Source organism: Malania oleifera, chromosome 8 (assembly GCF_029873635.1).
Source record: "Malania oleifera isolate guangnan ecotype guangnan chromosome 8, ASM2987363v1, whole genome shotgun sequence".
Taxonomy (NCBI): domain Eukaryota; kingdom Viridiplantae; phylum Streptophyta; class Magnoliopsida; order Santalales; family Ximeniaceae; genus Malania; species Malania oleifera.
In genome coordinates, this window is record NC_080424.1 from 63,268,529 (window position 1) to 63,284,602 (window position 16,074).

Sequence of the window (16,074 nt, forward strand, 5' to 3'; positions counted from 1 at the left end):
TTAACTGGGTTTGATAATCTGTCAGCTGATTTATGTTTTCCCCCATTTCTGATCCAGTTAATAGCAGTGTTGTACAATCAACAACAGGTTCATCTGGCATTCCCACTAGCTTGAATATCACCTTGGAAGGGTTTCCTGTCTTGGAAGCTTTGACAATTGTAACCCGCTCAATTCATAACTGCAGAGTTTATGGCTATTATGGTGGGATTCAAAAGCTTACCGCATTAATGAAAGGTATTTCATATGCTTTGTGACCCTTTTTTTTTTTTAAAAAAAAAAAGAAATTTGTGCTTCTTGTTGTATGTCTTAGGTGCTGTGATTCCCTATTTCCTTTATTCGTTATAATTAATTTTGGCATGGGCTTGTGTGATTTAAGTTGTTTTATCTTAATGTTCAATCTTTAATTTTACTTTTTTGTTGTTTTTGATTGTTTAATGTTGTAAATTTTTGAAGCTTGGTATACATTGTTGGCCCACAACCTAACAGCTTAAGCTTTTAGGTAAAGTGGTATTCTGACATGGTATCAGAGCTTGTTGCCAGGAGGTCCTGGGTTCTAGTTTTATTGCCCGCAATTATTTTGTGGTGTTCGAGAAAAAAAATTTATCGTGTGTTTATCTCTCCACATTCTATCGGGGTGCATGTTTGTTGGAGTGTTGAAGCCTGATGTACACTCTTGGCCCACAGCCTTGCTTAGGCTTCTAGTTTAAGTGGTATTCTAACAAAAATGAAAATGTACTATGATGTATGTGTTGAATTGGATTCTGTGGGTTTTAAGTTAGAAGGGCTTATTGGTGTTTTGCTGACTCATGAGTGCAGAAAGAAAAAGACAAGAAAAAGGTAAAAATTTTGATTTGGTGTACAGTCTTATACTGATCAGCAGAAGTTGTAAGGTTTCCTTGGGGCTTTGATCAACAAGAAAAGAAGATAACGAAAAGAAATAATTTTCATCCTGATAGTAAGATAATGCACTGTTTCCTTACAAGAAATTATCATCCCGGTAATTGTGCAAAGTTGGGAACATTTTGATGTTCATGGCATCTATGACTCAAAACCCATCAGTATTGACCATTTTTCATTCCTCCTTCTCACTGGGTTCCCTGTGCTTGTTCTTTGTGGATTTTCTTTATGAGGTATTTTTATCACAGGTTGAATCTGTATAACTTTCTTACTTGTATTGATGTTACGTAATTGGAAAATACGTTTCTAGGTGGTTATTTCTACCAAAGGAAGACCTTGTATAATGCCTCAAAGTGATATACTGTATGCATGCTTGGAGTTTCTAGCCACACTAAATGCATATGCTATATTGTCTATTTTGTTCCTTTGTGTCTGTGTTTTGTATTAAATATCCATTTGCAGATTCTCAGCAGTTGCCATGTTCTATTATCATCATCATGCTCTTACCAAAAGCTTAAATTTTGAATTTGATGGAATTTTTGAGGGTCTTAATTTATGGAAATTTCGATGGGAACTTCCATTTTAATTTAAATAAACAATGAAAATTTAAAGTAAATTATGGAGGTTATGAATGAAACTTTGGAAAAATGTTAAAGTAGATGACCATGAATAATTTAAAACAAAACAAAAGCCCTGGAGTCCTCCCTCCCCCTGCCCCCCCCCCCCCCCACTTTTCCAGTTTTTAATTAAAAAACCTGATATTTTGGCAGAAATTTCCCAAAGTTCCAAAATTTGAGAAAAAATTGCTGAAAGGAATTTGAACACAGTTTCCATTTCAACCCTCTTGAGATTTTGGTAGTTTTGCCGGGATTTACAATGCGTTTCATACCTTGGAATGGAGTGGAAAGGAATCAAACTTATTACTTGATTTTTGTACATTTTTTATTTAGTTTTTCACTCCAGTCGATTCTCACCTATTTCATTCTGCGAACTAAACACGACATTAATGCTTTGGTTTCTACTCATTGGTAAATCCCTTCTTTCTCCTTGAGGTGATTCAGAGCTTCAGAAAAAAATCAGGCGAATCAACACACTTCACAAATAATATTTTTCATACACTGGAATTTTAGTATAAAAATTTATGGGAAATCTATGCTTTACCAGAAATAATAGGAAGCCTTGAGTTAGAGTTACCTAGAATTTCGTGGGGTGGAAGTAGTGCACGACATATACTTTCGCTCTCATAGTCATTCTCATTCTTGCTCACTCTTCTAGGTCTTCATGGATTCACTCAAAGCTGGGAGTGGAAGAACTGTTCCACGAATTGGTGGATGAAAAATCCTTCAAGCTGGCGCATATAGAAAGGAAAACTTTAAGCCTGCACTTGAAAAAAGTCGGGGTAGGAGGCTTTGTTCGAGTGGAGGAGGAATCTCAGTTTTGTAGCTGGTGGATAAGGATTTCTGTATCTGCTGCAAGATGGGTTTATGAGTGTTTGCCATTATTGTTCAAGTTGGAGTGGGTCACTCGCTACAGGAAATTCATGAAAATTATATACTGAGTGGCATTTAAACCAAATAATAATAATATAATAATAATAATTATTATTATTTTTTCGGACCTTGGTCTACAATCGAATGACAAGGTTTGGTCAATCACCTGTTCATTCCTGGGGGCATGGAAGGGGAAGGCTGGTGTAGATTTCTGTTTGAGGTGTGGGAGCTCGTAGGTTTGTAGGAGACTAGAAAAATTGAGGCTCAACCTTTGGTGAATCAACCCTAGAGCCAAGGATGATGCCATTGCGGGAGTTGTGGAAATTACCAATTGGCGAATTTTGGAGTGGTGGCGGCTGGTGGTTTTGGGGAAGCTAGGGTTTGCGAGAGGAAAGGCACAAATGTATGCATGGGTTGGGCCAAGGAAAATCAATGTCATGATTAATCTGGCCCAGCTGTTGGAGAATAAGCCATGGGCTTGCTATGGGAGTGTGGCGCGTTTGCAAAATGATTTTGGCACTAGAAGCCAAATTTTTTCGAATGGCTTTTTAGGGAGGTCTTACGGGCCTGTGGCCCTAACACACTAGGGCGTTGTTTGGGCTGCAATGGGATAGCCATTTCTTTTCTGGCCATGCACCTCCAAACTCAGGGACTCAGTAAATTTGAAGAGGGTGTACAACTGAACCCTCCTCAAACTCAGTTCTTCCTTTAGAAGACTTGAAGCGTAGAAAGAGGATTGTGGGGGCAGCAGGAGTCGAAACAATTGAGCAGAATGAGATTGGTTCCTCTCCTTTTATATCTCACTTTCAACATTTGGTGGAAAAAAAGGGTATGTCAATTTGGAGGGAAAGGAAGCCCTTTTGGATGGTGATAAAATCAATGCTAGGAAGGGATAACAGGAACTAACTAATTTGCAGTGCTCTACCAACTACGATGGGAAGGGCTTGAAATGAGGTTTTCTTAGGTAGCTTTTTGTTGGGGAATTGAGGGGGCACTTGTATGGTTTTTGTTTAGGTTCTTTTTGAGGGCTAGGAAGTTGCAGTTTGGGTTGTCATTTAGTTTTAATTTTCTTTTTTGAGGATATCTTGTCGTCTATTGCTCATATCATCTTTTCTCTTAAATTATCTTCTTTTATTATCTAAAGAAACATGGTATATAGATTGTCACATTTTATTTTTACATAACAAAATAAATTTTATTTTAAGGTATTCCTAAATTTGTGAAAGAATTTTGAACCACCTGGCATGGTTGTTATCGAGTAAGAATTGTTTTTTCTGGCCGCTGGTTTGTCTCCAAAGTGATGTAGGATATTGTGAGAGAACTCTCACTGTTGATGAAGGGAAACTTTCAGTTAGGTTTGGAGTTTACGCTTGCTTCTACAATGCTGTTAGTCAGCCTCCTGTATAGCAGATTATGATGACTAAATGAGAATGTAGAATTGGACTGGGAAACTTATTGTATGCGTGGAGGCTTCAGTTTGTGCAGTCAGTTTTGTTCAGTGTGCTGTTTATTGCATTAATGTTTTTATCCTTCTGAACAAAGGTTCTTACTTTGGTGGTGATCTAACACTAGTATGAATATCAAAGAAAGTTGGCTGCGTTGGTTGATCTCTGTTTTCTCTTTTACAAAGGAAGAAGACAAAAATAGAAAGAAGAAAATTGTGTTTGCTGGGGGTTGAGTTTGGAGTGAGATGGGGGAGCTAAACCTGAATAGAGTTGACAGGGAATTTGGCAGCAAGCATGAGGCATTTTTTTTGAACTATTGTTTCCAAGTCTCTTTCTCTATGGGCAAAATGGTTTGCATACTATAGGCTATCATGCGGGGCCAGTTTGTTTAGGTACAATGATCAGATTACTGAGGATTCCAATAGTTCCACAAGTGTTGGTGGCAAGTACGTTTAGCATTTGACAATGGCTGCTTCCTATGGGCTCGTGATTAGAAAAGTTCTTTTGGAACTGGGGAACTTCTTTAGGACCATAAATTATGTAGATGCTGGAATTCTAAGCTCTGAAATCAACACATTAGACAAGATATGATGTGTGCACGACAAGGACTTAAATTTCGATGGTCTTGATGTACGGAAATTTCTACGGAGATTTTGATATGATGGAAATTTACAATGAAACGCTAGAAAATATTAAAACAGATGATTATGCTTAATATGATATCAAAATACATTAACAAAATGCATATATGACAAGTTTTTAGTGCGTAGGGTATATAAACTGCATATCATGAAGCATGCTATGAAGTGAAGAAAATTCAGATGATCATAAAGTTCTTGAGTCATTCATTTGATGATTTAAGCCAAAAAAATTATTATTTTAAATAACCACATTTTCAATAAATATCATACATTTAATGTTCTAATACCATATGGAGTTTCTTGGTGGGTCGAAGTCATCTCTCCTATTCCTATCATTGAGATTTTGAGATGACATATATTGTTTACAATAATCACTCCATGTCATATATTTCCAAAATATTGAGTATAGTACATGTGTTGTTCATACTCCTCCATAGTAATCTGATTCATAGCAGTGTATGCTCGGACAGAAGATCTTGCTGTACCTGCCACCTGGATGTTTTCTTGTAGGTTCTACTTGTTGTGTATGTCCATAGGATTGCCCTGCATTTGCACCCATATTCTTGGCTTGTTTGTCCATATTCATAGGTATGTGGTTGTCTATTTCCATATTGTTGTGCCTTCTTATATGCATATGGAAATGTAGCTCAAGGGTGTTGAAAACTTTATGAACTGCATCAAGCAAATAAGGATCTTCCTCAACACCTTCTTTGTATTGACATTTGTATTTTGAAAATATGTTGTCAATCAATCAAAGTAAAATGTAATAAGTAATTTGATATATGAATTTCTTGAAATTTATAAATATTTTAAATTTGGTACCTGCTGCATGAAGAGGATGTTTAAGGGTTCTCTCCTACCGGTCATTTGATTACTTTGAGAACCCATCTTGCACTTCGTGCGCCAACTTCAATGGCCTCTTTCATCGCCCTTTTTTGCTTCAAACACAACTCCTAATGTCGGCACACTTCACTATCGACGTGCACCATACTCGATATATTGGCTCATAAATGTTACAGACTTTGCCACTCTATCCCAAAAATTGATGGTTGAGGATTGTGCTTTCAATTTCTCTACCTAATTTTGTTTAACTAAGAGAATGCTTAGCCTATTCATCAGATATGTATAGAGAGTTTAAACCTTCTCTACCTTTCTCTCTCTCTTTGTTTTTTTTTTTTTTTTTTGTGATAAGCTATCAAGGGTAATGTAGTTTGTAGCAAACCGTGTACCCTCTGGACGCACAATATCCCCTTGATAGTGCTCCCTAATTTTAGCAAGAAACCTTCTATGGTAATACACAAAATTAGTGATTTGTCTCCCTTACAAGATCCCTTGTGCTTATTGCCTCTTTTTTTCCAATCTCCTAAAAAAATGGGATTAATGCAATGGACTAATCTAAAATACTAATAGAATAGAAAAGAACCATCTTTTCTGTGTACTTTCCTCGATTCTGTTGCTACTGTGGGATTTACACAATCGATAGGATCATATAGATATCCCTTTAGCAGCGCAAGGAGTCCAATACAAGTTTAATTTTTCATTAATTTTAGACCCGTTTTCTTGTATGCATTGCCATTATTTGTCACCAGCTAGACAACATGTTGCTTTCCTACCTACTGCACAACATGTTTTAATAGGCCATACATGTATTCATGGTATTTTATTTTGTCGATCTACTGACTCTAGAAAAATTGTACTCCGTTTGGAGTAAACCATGAAATTTATGATGGGTAATTTTCTATGGCCTGTCCATCCTTCACACATTACAGTGCAACCATAAGTGACCCACATTTTCTTCACTTATACGTGGCCTTCCATTTCTTTTACCTCTAAATCAAGTCATTTTGTTGTAATCTCATAGGGTGTCGATGGATCAACTCCCGCTCTAGCTGCTTGGCAATCCTACAACATGTTTTTAAGTGAGGTGATTTTGCCTTCTTGGGTGGAATATTATCATATATAAAAAACTTTGAATCAATTTATTCCTTTCTTCTTTTACTTGGAATAAAATTTTCAAGCTTTTTTGTTTTTCTATGTGGAGGGGGAGCTTAGGCGCAACGGTAAAGTTTGCGCCGTGTGACCTGGAGGTCATGAGTTTGAGGCGTGGAAACAATCTCTTGCAAAAATGTAAGGTAAGGCTGCGTACTATAGAAACATTGTGATCCGCCCCTTCCTCAGACCCTGCATACATGGGAGCTTTGTGCAGTGGGCTGCCCTTTTTGTTTTGCTATATCTAACTTGTAATACTGAGGAGGCTTTGAAATCTATGGCTTTGTTTCTGGCTCTCTCACACTTTGAGATTGCCTCATGGGAGGTCGCACCAGCCCTAAAACTGTCTTCTTGTTGGCTACCTGCAAACCTACGAAATTGGTCTTTTTCCCATTCCATTTGTTATGGAGCATAGAATGCTCGATAGTATGCAGACCTCTCATAAGGACAAATGCCAGACGGGTATACAATACCATCAACATCGTCCTCTTCATCAATTTATTGTAGTTGCATCAAATTCCGACGCAATTTATTTTTTATTTCTTCCATTCTCTCTACTTTCATTGCTTTAGCTGCCATTGTTTTACTTCTGGAGGTACTTGATCACAACATTTTATATTATGCCGTGGATCATAATTTGCTAAGTGCATCCTTTATCTTGTTGCTCCATCACTCTTCATTTGTATTCTGCACTATTTGCAAATAAATCCGTTCTTTACGTTGGGCATTGGTTACCCATGTTCCCATGCTTGACCTTGTTTTCTTCTTTCAGACATTTTTGTAGATAATTTTACTTTCCTACAAGACTACAGTGATTAGGTGTTAATCTAGTCAACAATTTAAAAAGGAAATTATTTAGATGCTAAATCAAGATAAAATTTATAAAGAAGACAAACACTGAAATATAAAATTAAATTTACAAAATTAATGATAATTTACAAAATTACTAATAAATTATGGAGATTAAATTATTTAAATAATTGAAATAGTTAATAATATAATAAGCTAACAAGTAGTAAATTACTAATTTTATTTGGTTTCTAGGGTACAATGATTATATGTTAATCAACAATTTGAAAGAAAATTATTTAGATGCTAAATCGAGATAAATTAATAAATAAAAGAAATATTAAAATATTAAATTAAATTTACAAAATTAATGATAATTTTATAAAATACTAATAAATTATGTTAAATTATTCAAATTAATGAAATAATTTGTACTATCATAAGCTAAGTAGTAAATTACTTCAATTTTATTTAGTTACTAAATTTACTCGTCAGTATTTTCTATTTACTAGGAGTCTAGGATTAAGGGGGTAAATGGGAGAGGTTAATAGGGATTTGGGATTTAAGGAGGGGCAATCTCGTTAATAGATTGGGATGGGGGAGGGGGGAGGGGGAGATTTTACGTAAATGAAGATTACTTAACCAGCTTCCCCTTTGCTTGTTGGCTGTCCTGTTGCTGCTCTTGCCCACTGTTTGTGGAGTTTGTAGCCTGCGACTCTGCAAGGGGGAAATTGCAGAGATGGGAGGAGGCACTTCCGGCTGGGACTTGGGAGATGGAGGTTGAGGATGAAGCCAAAGGCTAGAGGGAAGGAGAAGGATCAAAGTGTTGGAGCGGAAGGCTAGGGTTTTTCTTTGGAGTTTGAAGGTGGAGGCAGCCGTAGGCTAGGGTGTTTTTTGGAGTTCGAAGGCGGAAGATGGAAGAAGAAGCCTCTTTGTTGAGGATCTTGAAGCATGTATGCTTATGCGTGCAACACAGCTAATTTATAGAAAAAAATTTCCTTTTGTTTCAATTATTGTGTAGATATTTTCACTGCCAGGGTCTTCAACCTCTTGATGAATTTGTGGAATTGCTGGAGTGCTGCACATGGCTTGCGTCTGCAAAGCATCTCTGCAAGATTTTTTTTTTCTTTTTCTTGTCTCATCTAGTCCTCTGAAAAGTGAGAAATGAGCTGAGATTTGATTCAAATCTCTCCAGTCTCCACTGTATACTCACGGGCTGCACAAAAAGAACTGGCAAATCATGTGGGGAAAACAAAACGAAAGCAGAGGGGAGCACTGAAATTTCCCCCTCCAATTTTTTTTTTTTCATTTTTCCCATAATTTCCAGAAAATTTTGGGAGAGCAACTGAAATTTCCGAAATTTTCGATTAAAATTTACTGAAATCTTGAAATTTCAGTCAAATTTCTGCAAAAACAAATCTGTATCTCAATTTCATTTTGAGACCCCCCAAAATCCGAAATTTCGACATTTCGACCGAAATTTATGTCCTTGGTACGCGGTGATATGGCAACTTAGAAAAATAGAATACAGCATGGTGAGATGGCTATATATGTGTGCATTGTCTGTGTGTATATGTGGGCACATTTTATGCTTGTTTTTTCCAGTTTGATATAATACATACACATGTATGTGCACATGCATTTACCGTTGTCTTCCCTGTCACCTTATTTACAATCCCTATCATTGTCCAGGAAAAAATTGGTGCAGACAAAGATTTATTTATTAATTACTAAATATTATTATGGATGTGCTTTTCAAGTTGCATTTTGACTGTGATCTGGAATATTTGTTTCTTCCATTTGAAGTATAATACTTTGGTTGTTGTTTTGTCTTTCTGTTCTTTCTCTCTCTCTCTCTCTCTCTCGTATTTATTTTATTTTTTGCAGCGGCTGTTGTCCAACTCAAAACAATTACTAGCACACTTCCTGCTGATGAAACTCTATCAACTTATGCTGTAGAGAAGACCAGGATTTTGCTGAAAGTACTTGTATATGTTGTGTCAATAATATGTAGTTTCATTGATTTAAATGCAACTGTATACGAGAAGGTTCAGTTTTTCAGCAATGCTGTGGAATTTCCAGTTCCAGGGGGTGGTGCATTTTCAGTTGGTCCTCCTTATAATTTGAAGGTTCCTCATTGTGAAACAAGGCTTCATTGGCATCAAAAAGCTATTGTGTCGGTGATGGAAGCTGGTGGCCTTAATTGGTTAGTAGGTAAGGTATGAAATTTCAGGTTTTGTATCAAATGTTATCTTGATGGTATATGCTCAAAACTACTATCAATGCGTTCCGAACTTCTTTAGTGTGTGATGTAAATGTTTATTATTAAAGGCGTGCCTTTTGGATGGGATTTATTGGGCCTTAGTTTTGTGCTATGTCTTATAGTTGTATCAAATAACAGATTAAAAATTCTGTAGCTCATTAAAGCAAAATGATTAGATATTTGAAGGGGTTAATAGCTGAACTGTAGCAACGGCCCTCAAAAAATGCTTAAAATCCTTCTGAAATTTTTATCTTCTCTAGACCCTTACGATAATTCAAAGTGCTGAACCTTTAATTTAACGTGTACCAAAAGGGCTTGGTTTCCTTTGATACACATAAGTTTAGTATTCTTCACTTTTTAAATAGACATGTGTGTGTGTGTGTGTGTGTGTGTGTATTATTTTTCTTTGCAAATATTTGGCATAAACTTTTCTCTGCTACTATAAAGACATGATTTGGTGAGTGCGTGGTTTTTTTTTTTTGCATATAAATAACTTCTTGGCCCTAGTTAGATCACCACTTTACCTAAAACTGTAAGCTGTTAGGTTATGGGCCAACAATGTATATCAGGCCTTAACACTCTCCCATATGTGGACTGATAAACATCCAGTAAATAACAGCCATTGCAGGGAGTAAGATAATTATTGACGGCCAAATAAATGTGAGCAACAAGGCTAGAATGCAGGATCTCCTGGCAACCATGGTTCTGATACCATGTTGGATTAGCACTTTACCTAAAATATTAAGTTGATATCATTAATATTCTTAATGCATGGTTTTTTGTTGTTTCTTACATCCAGATTGGGGATGCTATTTCTGCATACCTTGTATCCTCTCTCTGTTTTCTCTTATTCATTGACATTGGTTGTGTTTCAGAACTGTTGCGTGTCATTAGAAGATTGAGCATGAAGGAAGAATGGACAGATTTATCTCTTCAATATTTGACTTTGAGAACTCTTCGTTTAGCATTATATGAAAATCCACGGGGTCAAAATCATTTTAGAAGTATTGGAGGACTTGAAGTTCTACTGGATGGACTAGGGCTTCCATCAAATCATGCATTAACATTGAAGAATTCCTCAGTTTCCAACACAGAAAGGTGAATCAGCATGTGGTATTGTTTATATCTTTAACCCTCAAGCCCCTTTTTTGAATCAGTTGGTGTGCCAAATATTTCCCTCATTTCTTGTTGACTTTGATGCATCACTGAAGGACTGTGGGTTTGGTTTTTCATTTTTCTTTTCTTTGTGAGCCCTTTGGCTGCATGTGTGGTTTTAATTGTCATGATTAATTTTGCATCATCTTGAGGGTGGAATTTGTTTGCAAGTAGTTAATTACCGATTTTTTTTTTTTCAATAACTGTTTAGATAACTCTTTTTGGCTCTTTTGTTTTCTTTATACGTCGACCTCGTCACAATATTGGGGTGGCTTTCTTGCTGATGGTGTTCTTTGTAAACAAGACATTCAATTTATGTTTAAAGTAGTTTTTCTACTTTTCTATGTTTTAAGTAGGTTAATAATTCAAACTTCAAAGAACTAGCATGTTTGTATGAAGATTTTTTGAGATGAGCGTGGGTGGAAAGTATTTTTTTTTCCTAATTATGTCACTAAAGTTTGTCAACTTCAGGCAATTAGATTGAAGTACTAGGGAATTAAAGAAGAGGATATAATCTGTTTATCTCATAATTGTTGGAGCTTGATTAATTCTTAAGGAGTGTAAGATTTGCTGGTGTTGAGGCTAATTTGGATACAAGAGTTGGAAAATTTGGGTGTTGATTTTTTAAGTCCTTTTGGGAATCAACTTTCTTGTCACTGCCTTGGGAGAGCAGTTTCCTCTTATTGCATGTTTGTTCCATATATATGTATGCATGCAAATGTGTACTTTTCATTGTTGATTTTGTTTGGCGGACATTCCCATGTTGTTTGTGCTCCTTGTTAAAAAAAGTTTCCATTTGCTGTCAGAAAAGGAGGTGAATCTGATCATGTGAATACTGTCACTAGATAGAATAATGAAAACCCCTTGTATTCAATGCTGCTTATGGTGGACGTATTACAAGACGTGAGTTGTTTATGCAGCTCTGTGTCTTGAATTTTTAAAGAAAAAAAGTAGAGGACAAGTGGAGTTTTCTCAGTTATAGATTCAGGTGGTTGAAGCTTTTGGCAAGGTAATGGATAAATGAAGTTTCTACAGGATAGATTGAAGCTGTTTAAGCATTTGACTTTCGTACCTGACGAATTAGAATTCAACAGCAGGATTTTGTTTGACAAATCTGTGTATATTGCTTTCTGAATATATTGTGCCTGGTGAATTCATAATCTTTTCTTATCCAAACCAAATGTAAATGAATGATGTTCGCCATATTTCATCTAATAGCTAATGAGATCTTCTGGCTAGTTGCCTAGTTGTGAAAATACTGAAGATTGGATATTGCCAATGCAGAGATACTTATTTTGAAAAATGAAAATTAGAATGGTGAAGTGGGTGGATGAACATGCTCAAAACACGTGCACCCAGAAGCATGTGGTACAACAGGAAATACTGGGGCATTAGGAAACACAATGGAGAAGGGAAATTTCTCTTTGAGACAAGGACACTGCATCTCATTAGTTGAAGAAGAGAATGTAAGGACAGCATTGGTCCATGAGGTTTTAAGAACATGCATATGAAAAAGATAAGACCCTGCTCTGTCAAATAAAGCTATATTCTTCCTTTCAGTCACTCTATTATGTGACGCATACAAACACAAGGAGCCTGGTGAATGATTCCTTTATATAGACAGAAGATCAAAATCTATTTTTGAATAAATTCAAAAGCATTAAATAAAAAAACTTTAATACTGATGCCAATTTGATTCTTTATTTAATCAACTACATGGAGAAACTCAGACCTATACCAATACAACCAAGTCATATAAGAGAAATCATTTTGTGAAGTCACAAAATACTGATTGCCTAATGGTTCTTAGCCCTACATGGATCCCATGTATCTGGATGAACAAGAAATAAGGACTCACTTTGATGAGATTGTGTGTAGATCTAAGGGACCATTTGGTGAGCTGGGATGTGGTGTGTAGGTCAAAATTGGATGGTGGGTTGGGTTTTAATAAGGTGGTGTCTAAAAACACTGCTCTCTTAGCTAGGTTTTGGTGTTTTCCCTTAGAGGATTCTTCCCTTTGGCATAGAGTCATTAGAAGCAAGGTTGGGTTGAGTGAGAATGGGTGGAATACCAACGTTAGTGTTAGATGTTCTTCAAAGTGCCCGTGGGGGTCTCTCTCTCAGATTTATTTCTTATTTATTCTTCATACTAAATTTGTTGTGGTTAGGGGTTCTCAAATTTGTTTTTGGAAAGATCTTCGGTTGGCCAATTTTTTTTTATCCACTTCTTTACCTCGTTTTTCCATTTGAGCTCAGGCCAGAATAGTGTTATATCTTTCTTTGTTGATTGGGGTGGTCTTAGGAGACCTCTTAATGATTGGGAGTTGGTTGAGCTGTTCTCTTTATTAATTTTGTTGAACAGTTGTCATCTTTCGTTAGATATGGATATTTGCTCTTGGTCCTTGGATCATTTGGGTCCTTTTTTTTTTTTTTTTTGTTGTTAATCATTTTGCGAATTCTTGACCCAATCTAATTCCTCTTTTATTCTTGATTTTAATTATTTGGAAGGCCAAAGTACAACCACACCCCTACCTCCCAAAAAAAAAAAACAGAAGAAAGATCAAGGGTTTTATTTGGTTGGTTGTGCTTAATAGAATCACTACAAACAACTTGTTTCAGATTAAGAGACCATTGATGGCACTTTCTCCAAATGTGTGCATGCTGTTGCCATCATAAGTTTTGACGGAGATTCTCATCTCTTTCTACATTATGTTTGTGCTTGGAAAATATGGAATAAGTTATCTGGCATTTTGGGAGAAAGTTGAGTTTGTGCAAAAACTGTGAAGGAATTTTTGGCTTCTTCATTTGTGGGGTTTTTGGTAGTAGAAAGGGTAGGGGTGTGCTATTGAAGTGTGGTTCTTTTGCAATGATGTGGGGGTTATGGTTGGAACATAATGCTAGTTTCTTTTTTGGGAAGAAGTCGATTTGATTGTTGGTTTGGGGAAATGTTCATTTTGGTGTGTTGGTTTTGGGTATTTCAAGGGAGTGATCTTTTTGGATATTCAGTGAGATTGGCATAACTTGATGGTTTGAGTTTGGGAGTGGTGGTTTTGTTTCTTTTACGTTCTTTTGTTGTTTTCTATTTTTCTTTCTAGCTTGTCCCAGATTTTAAAGGGAGATATGTCTTATTCTCTTTCTTTTTTTTTTAGTAAATTCTTAATATTTTAATGAATTTCATCTATTGCGTAGGATGGGGGTTTGGGTCTTGGGAAGTCGATGTTTTAGAACACTGCCTCAGCGGGCAAATGGTGTGGCAGTTCCCCTTTGAGGAGAAACCTTTTTGCCATAAAGTTAGGAAAAAGGTGAATTTTTCTTGCAGGCTAATGCAATGGGATGCTAACTTGGGATTAAGTTGTTCTGTGGAGAGAACTTGAAAGTGCTTTGCACAAATCTATTCTTTGTTTATTCCTTATATCAAAATATGCTGTGTGCTATGGTCTCGGATTTGTAACATCTGTTTTTGGGAAGACACATGGGTGGTGAATTACACGCTTTTCATTTATTTTCCATCTCTTGCTAGAGCAAAATGATGTCATTTCTTTCTTTCTTACTTCACATGGGCCTACTGCTTGGGATTTCCATTTTCTAGGGTCTCTAAATAATAGGAAGTTGGAGGAAGTCTCTTCTTTGTTATTGTTGAGGGATGTAATCTTTCAAGTGGGAGAGATAGTCATGGGCTTTGGATTCCTCAGGGGTTTATTCTTCTAGATCTTCATTTAATCATTTAACTAGAACTTTTAAGTCCTTTCCTTTTCTTCATTCTATCTGGAAAGCTGAAGTCCCCTCTAAGATAAAGGCATTTATTTGATTGACTATTCTCAATAGAGCTAACACCAAGAATCTGTTGCAGGGTAGGAGGGCTTTAAAGGAATTATTTCCAGATGTATGTTTCTTGTGTTTGGATAGCTCAGTATCTTATCTATTCTTGCCTTGCTCTTTCTATTGGCAGATTTGGAATGAGCAGTTTGACGTTTTTGAGGGAGAATGGGATTTGTGTGGGTTTGGTGAAGGATTTATTGCATATCTCTTTTACAGGATTTGTGAGGATGGATATGGTTCGGTTATGAAGACTTGTGGAATCTTTGCACTTATACATGGAATTTGGTTGGAAAGAAATGCTCACATTTTTTTAGGGAAGAAAATTACTTGTACTTTGCTATGAGAAAGGATTCAGTACGTGGCCTCTCCAGTCCTTCGCACAGGCTGTTTTAAAGGGGCGCCCTTTTCAGATCTTCAGCCAGATTGGACGGCGGTTCTACTTTTTTTTTTATGATAAAAGATGATAGATTAGGAAAGAGAATGTACAATCATAGTGAGGATACTAAATCATCAGAAAGAAAAGGGAAAAAATAAAAGCGAAAAAACAAAAAAGAGAGGAAAAAGATAAATAAAAATAAATAAAATTAAAACTGCTGCAATCAGCTAGGAAAACCCCTTTTTAATACCTATCCATCATAGTTCACTGACATTTCAAATTAGCTAATTGCCCCTGAACCTTCTTCACCTTAGATTTGCCACTGTCAAGCCTAACTTCATTTCCTCCTTGATTAGACAACATGATGCCCAAGTCATTCAACAAACTCTGAGTTTCAAGGTCCTTCCCAGAAATTTCTTTAACTGGAGTGGGCAGAATTCCATCCTTTACCTTATGTTCTTCTATAGGAAAGTCATCTTCAAAAATATTAATTCCATCTAAGGCTGCAGGTACTAGCCCTCTCGCCAACTGGCACCTCCACTATACTTAACCCACCTTTTGAATCTCTCTTAAGATTTTTTTTTGTGATTTTACTAGATGAATCTCAAATTTCTTCAATATGTTTCCTTTGACCCACCTTTTGAATTTCTATTAAGAATTTTTTGGTGATTTTACTAGATGAATCTCAAATTTCTTCAATATGTTTCCTCGTTTCAAAACCCTTTTGCAGTTCCTTACTCTGGACATGAACCATTTGATCTATCTGATTATCTGAATTAGCTCTCTTACCTTTTGACATTCCTTATGGACCCACAATAAATCCTGAATTTCATTCTCACAGTAATTAATATTCTTAGATGAATCTACCCCAATTTCATTCTCAGAGCCCTGACCACTAGCATAATAATTAATATTTTTAGAATCTCCCCCAGTTTCATTCTCAGAACCCTGCCCACTAGCATAATTCTTCTGAACGGGAAAAAAATTACCCTCAATTATATTAATTGAATTTTTAGAAACCAACCTTTCTATTCCTACCTCTTCTTTTCTGTTATTGGAACAACTACTCATCTTCTCTTGACTACCATGGGTCTGATATGATGTTAACCGAATCACTGATACAGTTGCAGCTTGCTTCTGCTCCGAAGGAAGCTGAAGTCCTGCCTCCTCACAGGATTTAGGAGTATGGGTTTCATTTAGATTGGGAGCCT

General features: G+C 36.3%; 1 protein-coding gene across 3 annotated transcripts in view; it reads left to right on the plus strand.

Annotated features, from left to right (window-relative positions):
- LOC131162391 (BEACH domain-containing protein B) overlaps positions 1-16,074 on the plus strand; it is a 147,477-nt gene that overhangs the window by 37,183 nt on the left and 94,220 nt on the right. For 2 of the 3 annotated variants that reach the window (XM_058118827.1, XM_058118828.1), the window contains exons 5-7: positions 58-234; positions 9,139-9,465; positions 10,390-10,612. In XM_058118827.1, coding sequence (XP_057974810.1) covers positions 58-234; positions 9,139-9,465; positions 10,390-10,612 — 727 coding nt within the window. Of the gene's footprint in view, positions 1-57; positions 235-9,138; positions 9,471-10,389; positions 10,613-16,074 lie in introns of those variants that run through there. The other variant, XM_058118829.1, reaches the window with a different exon arrangement.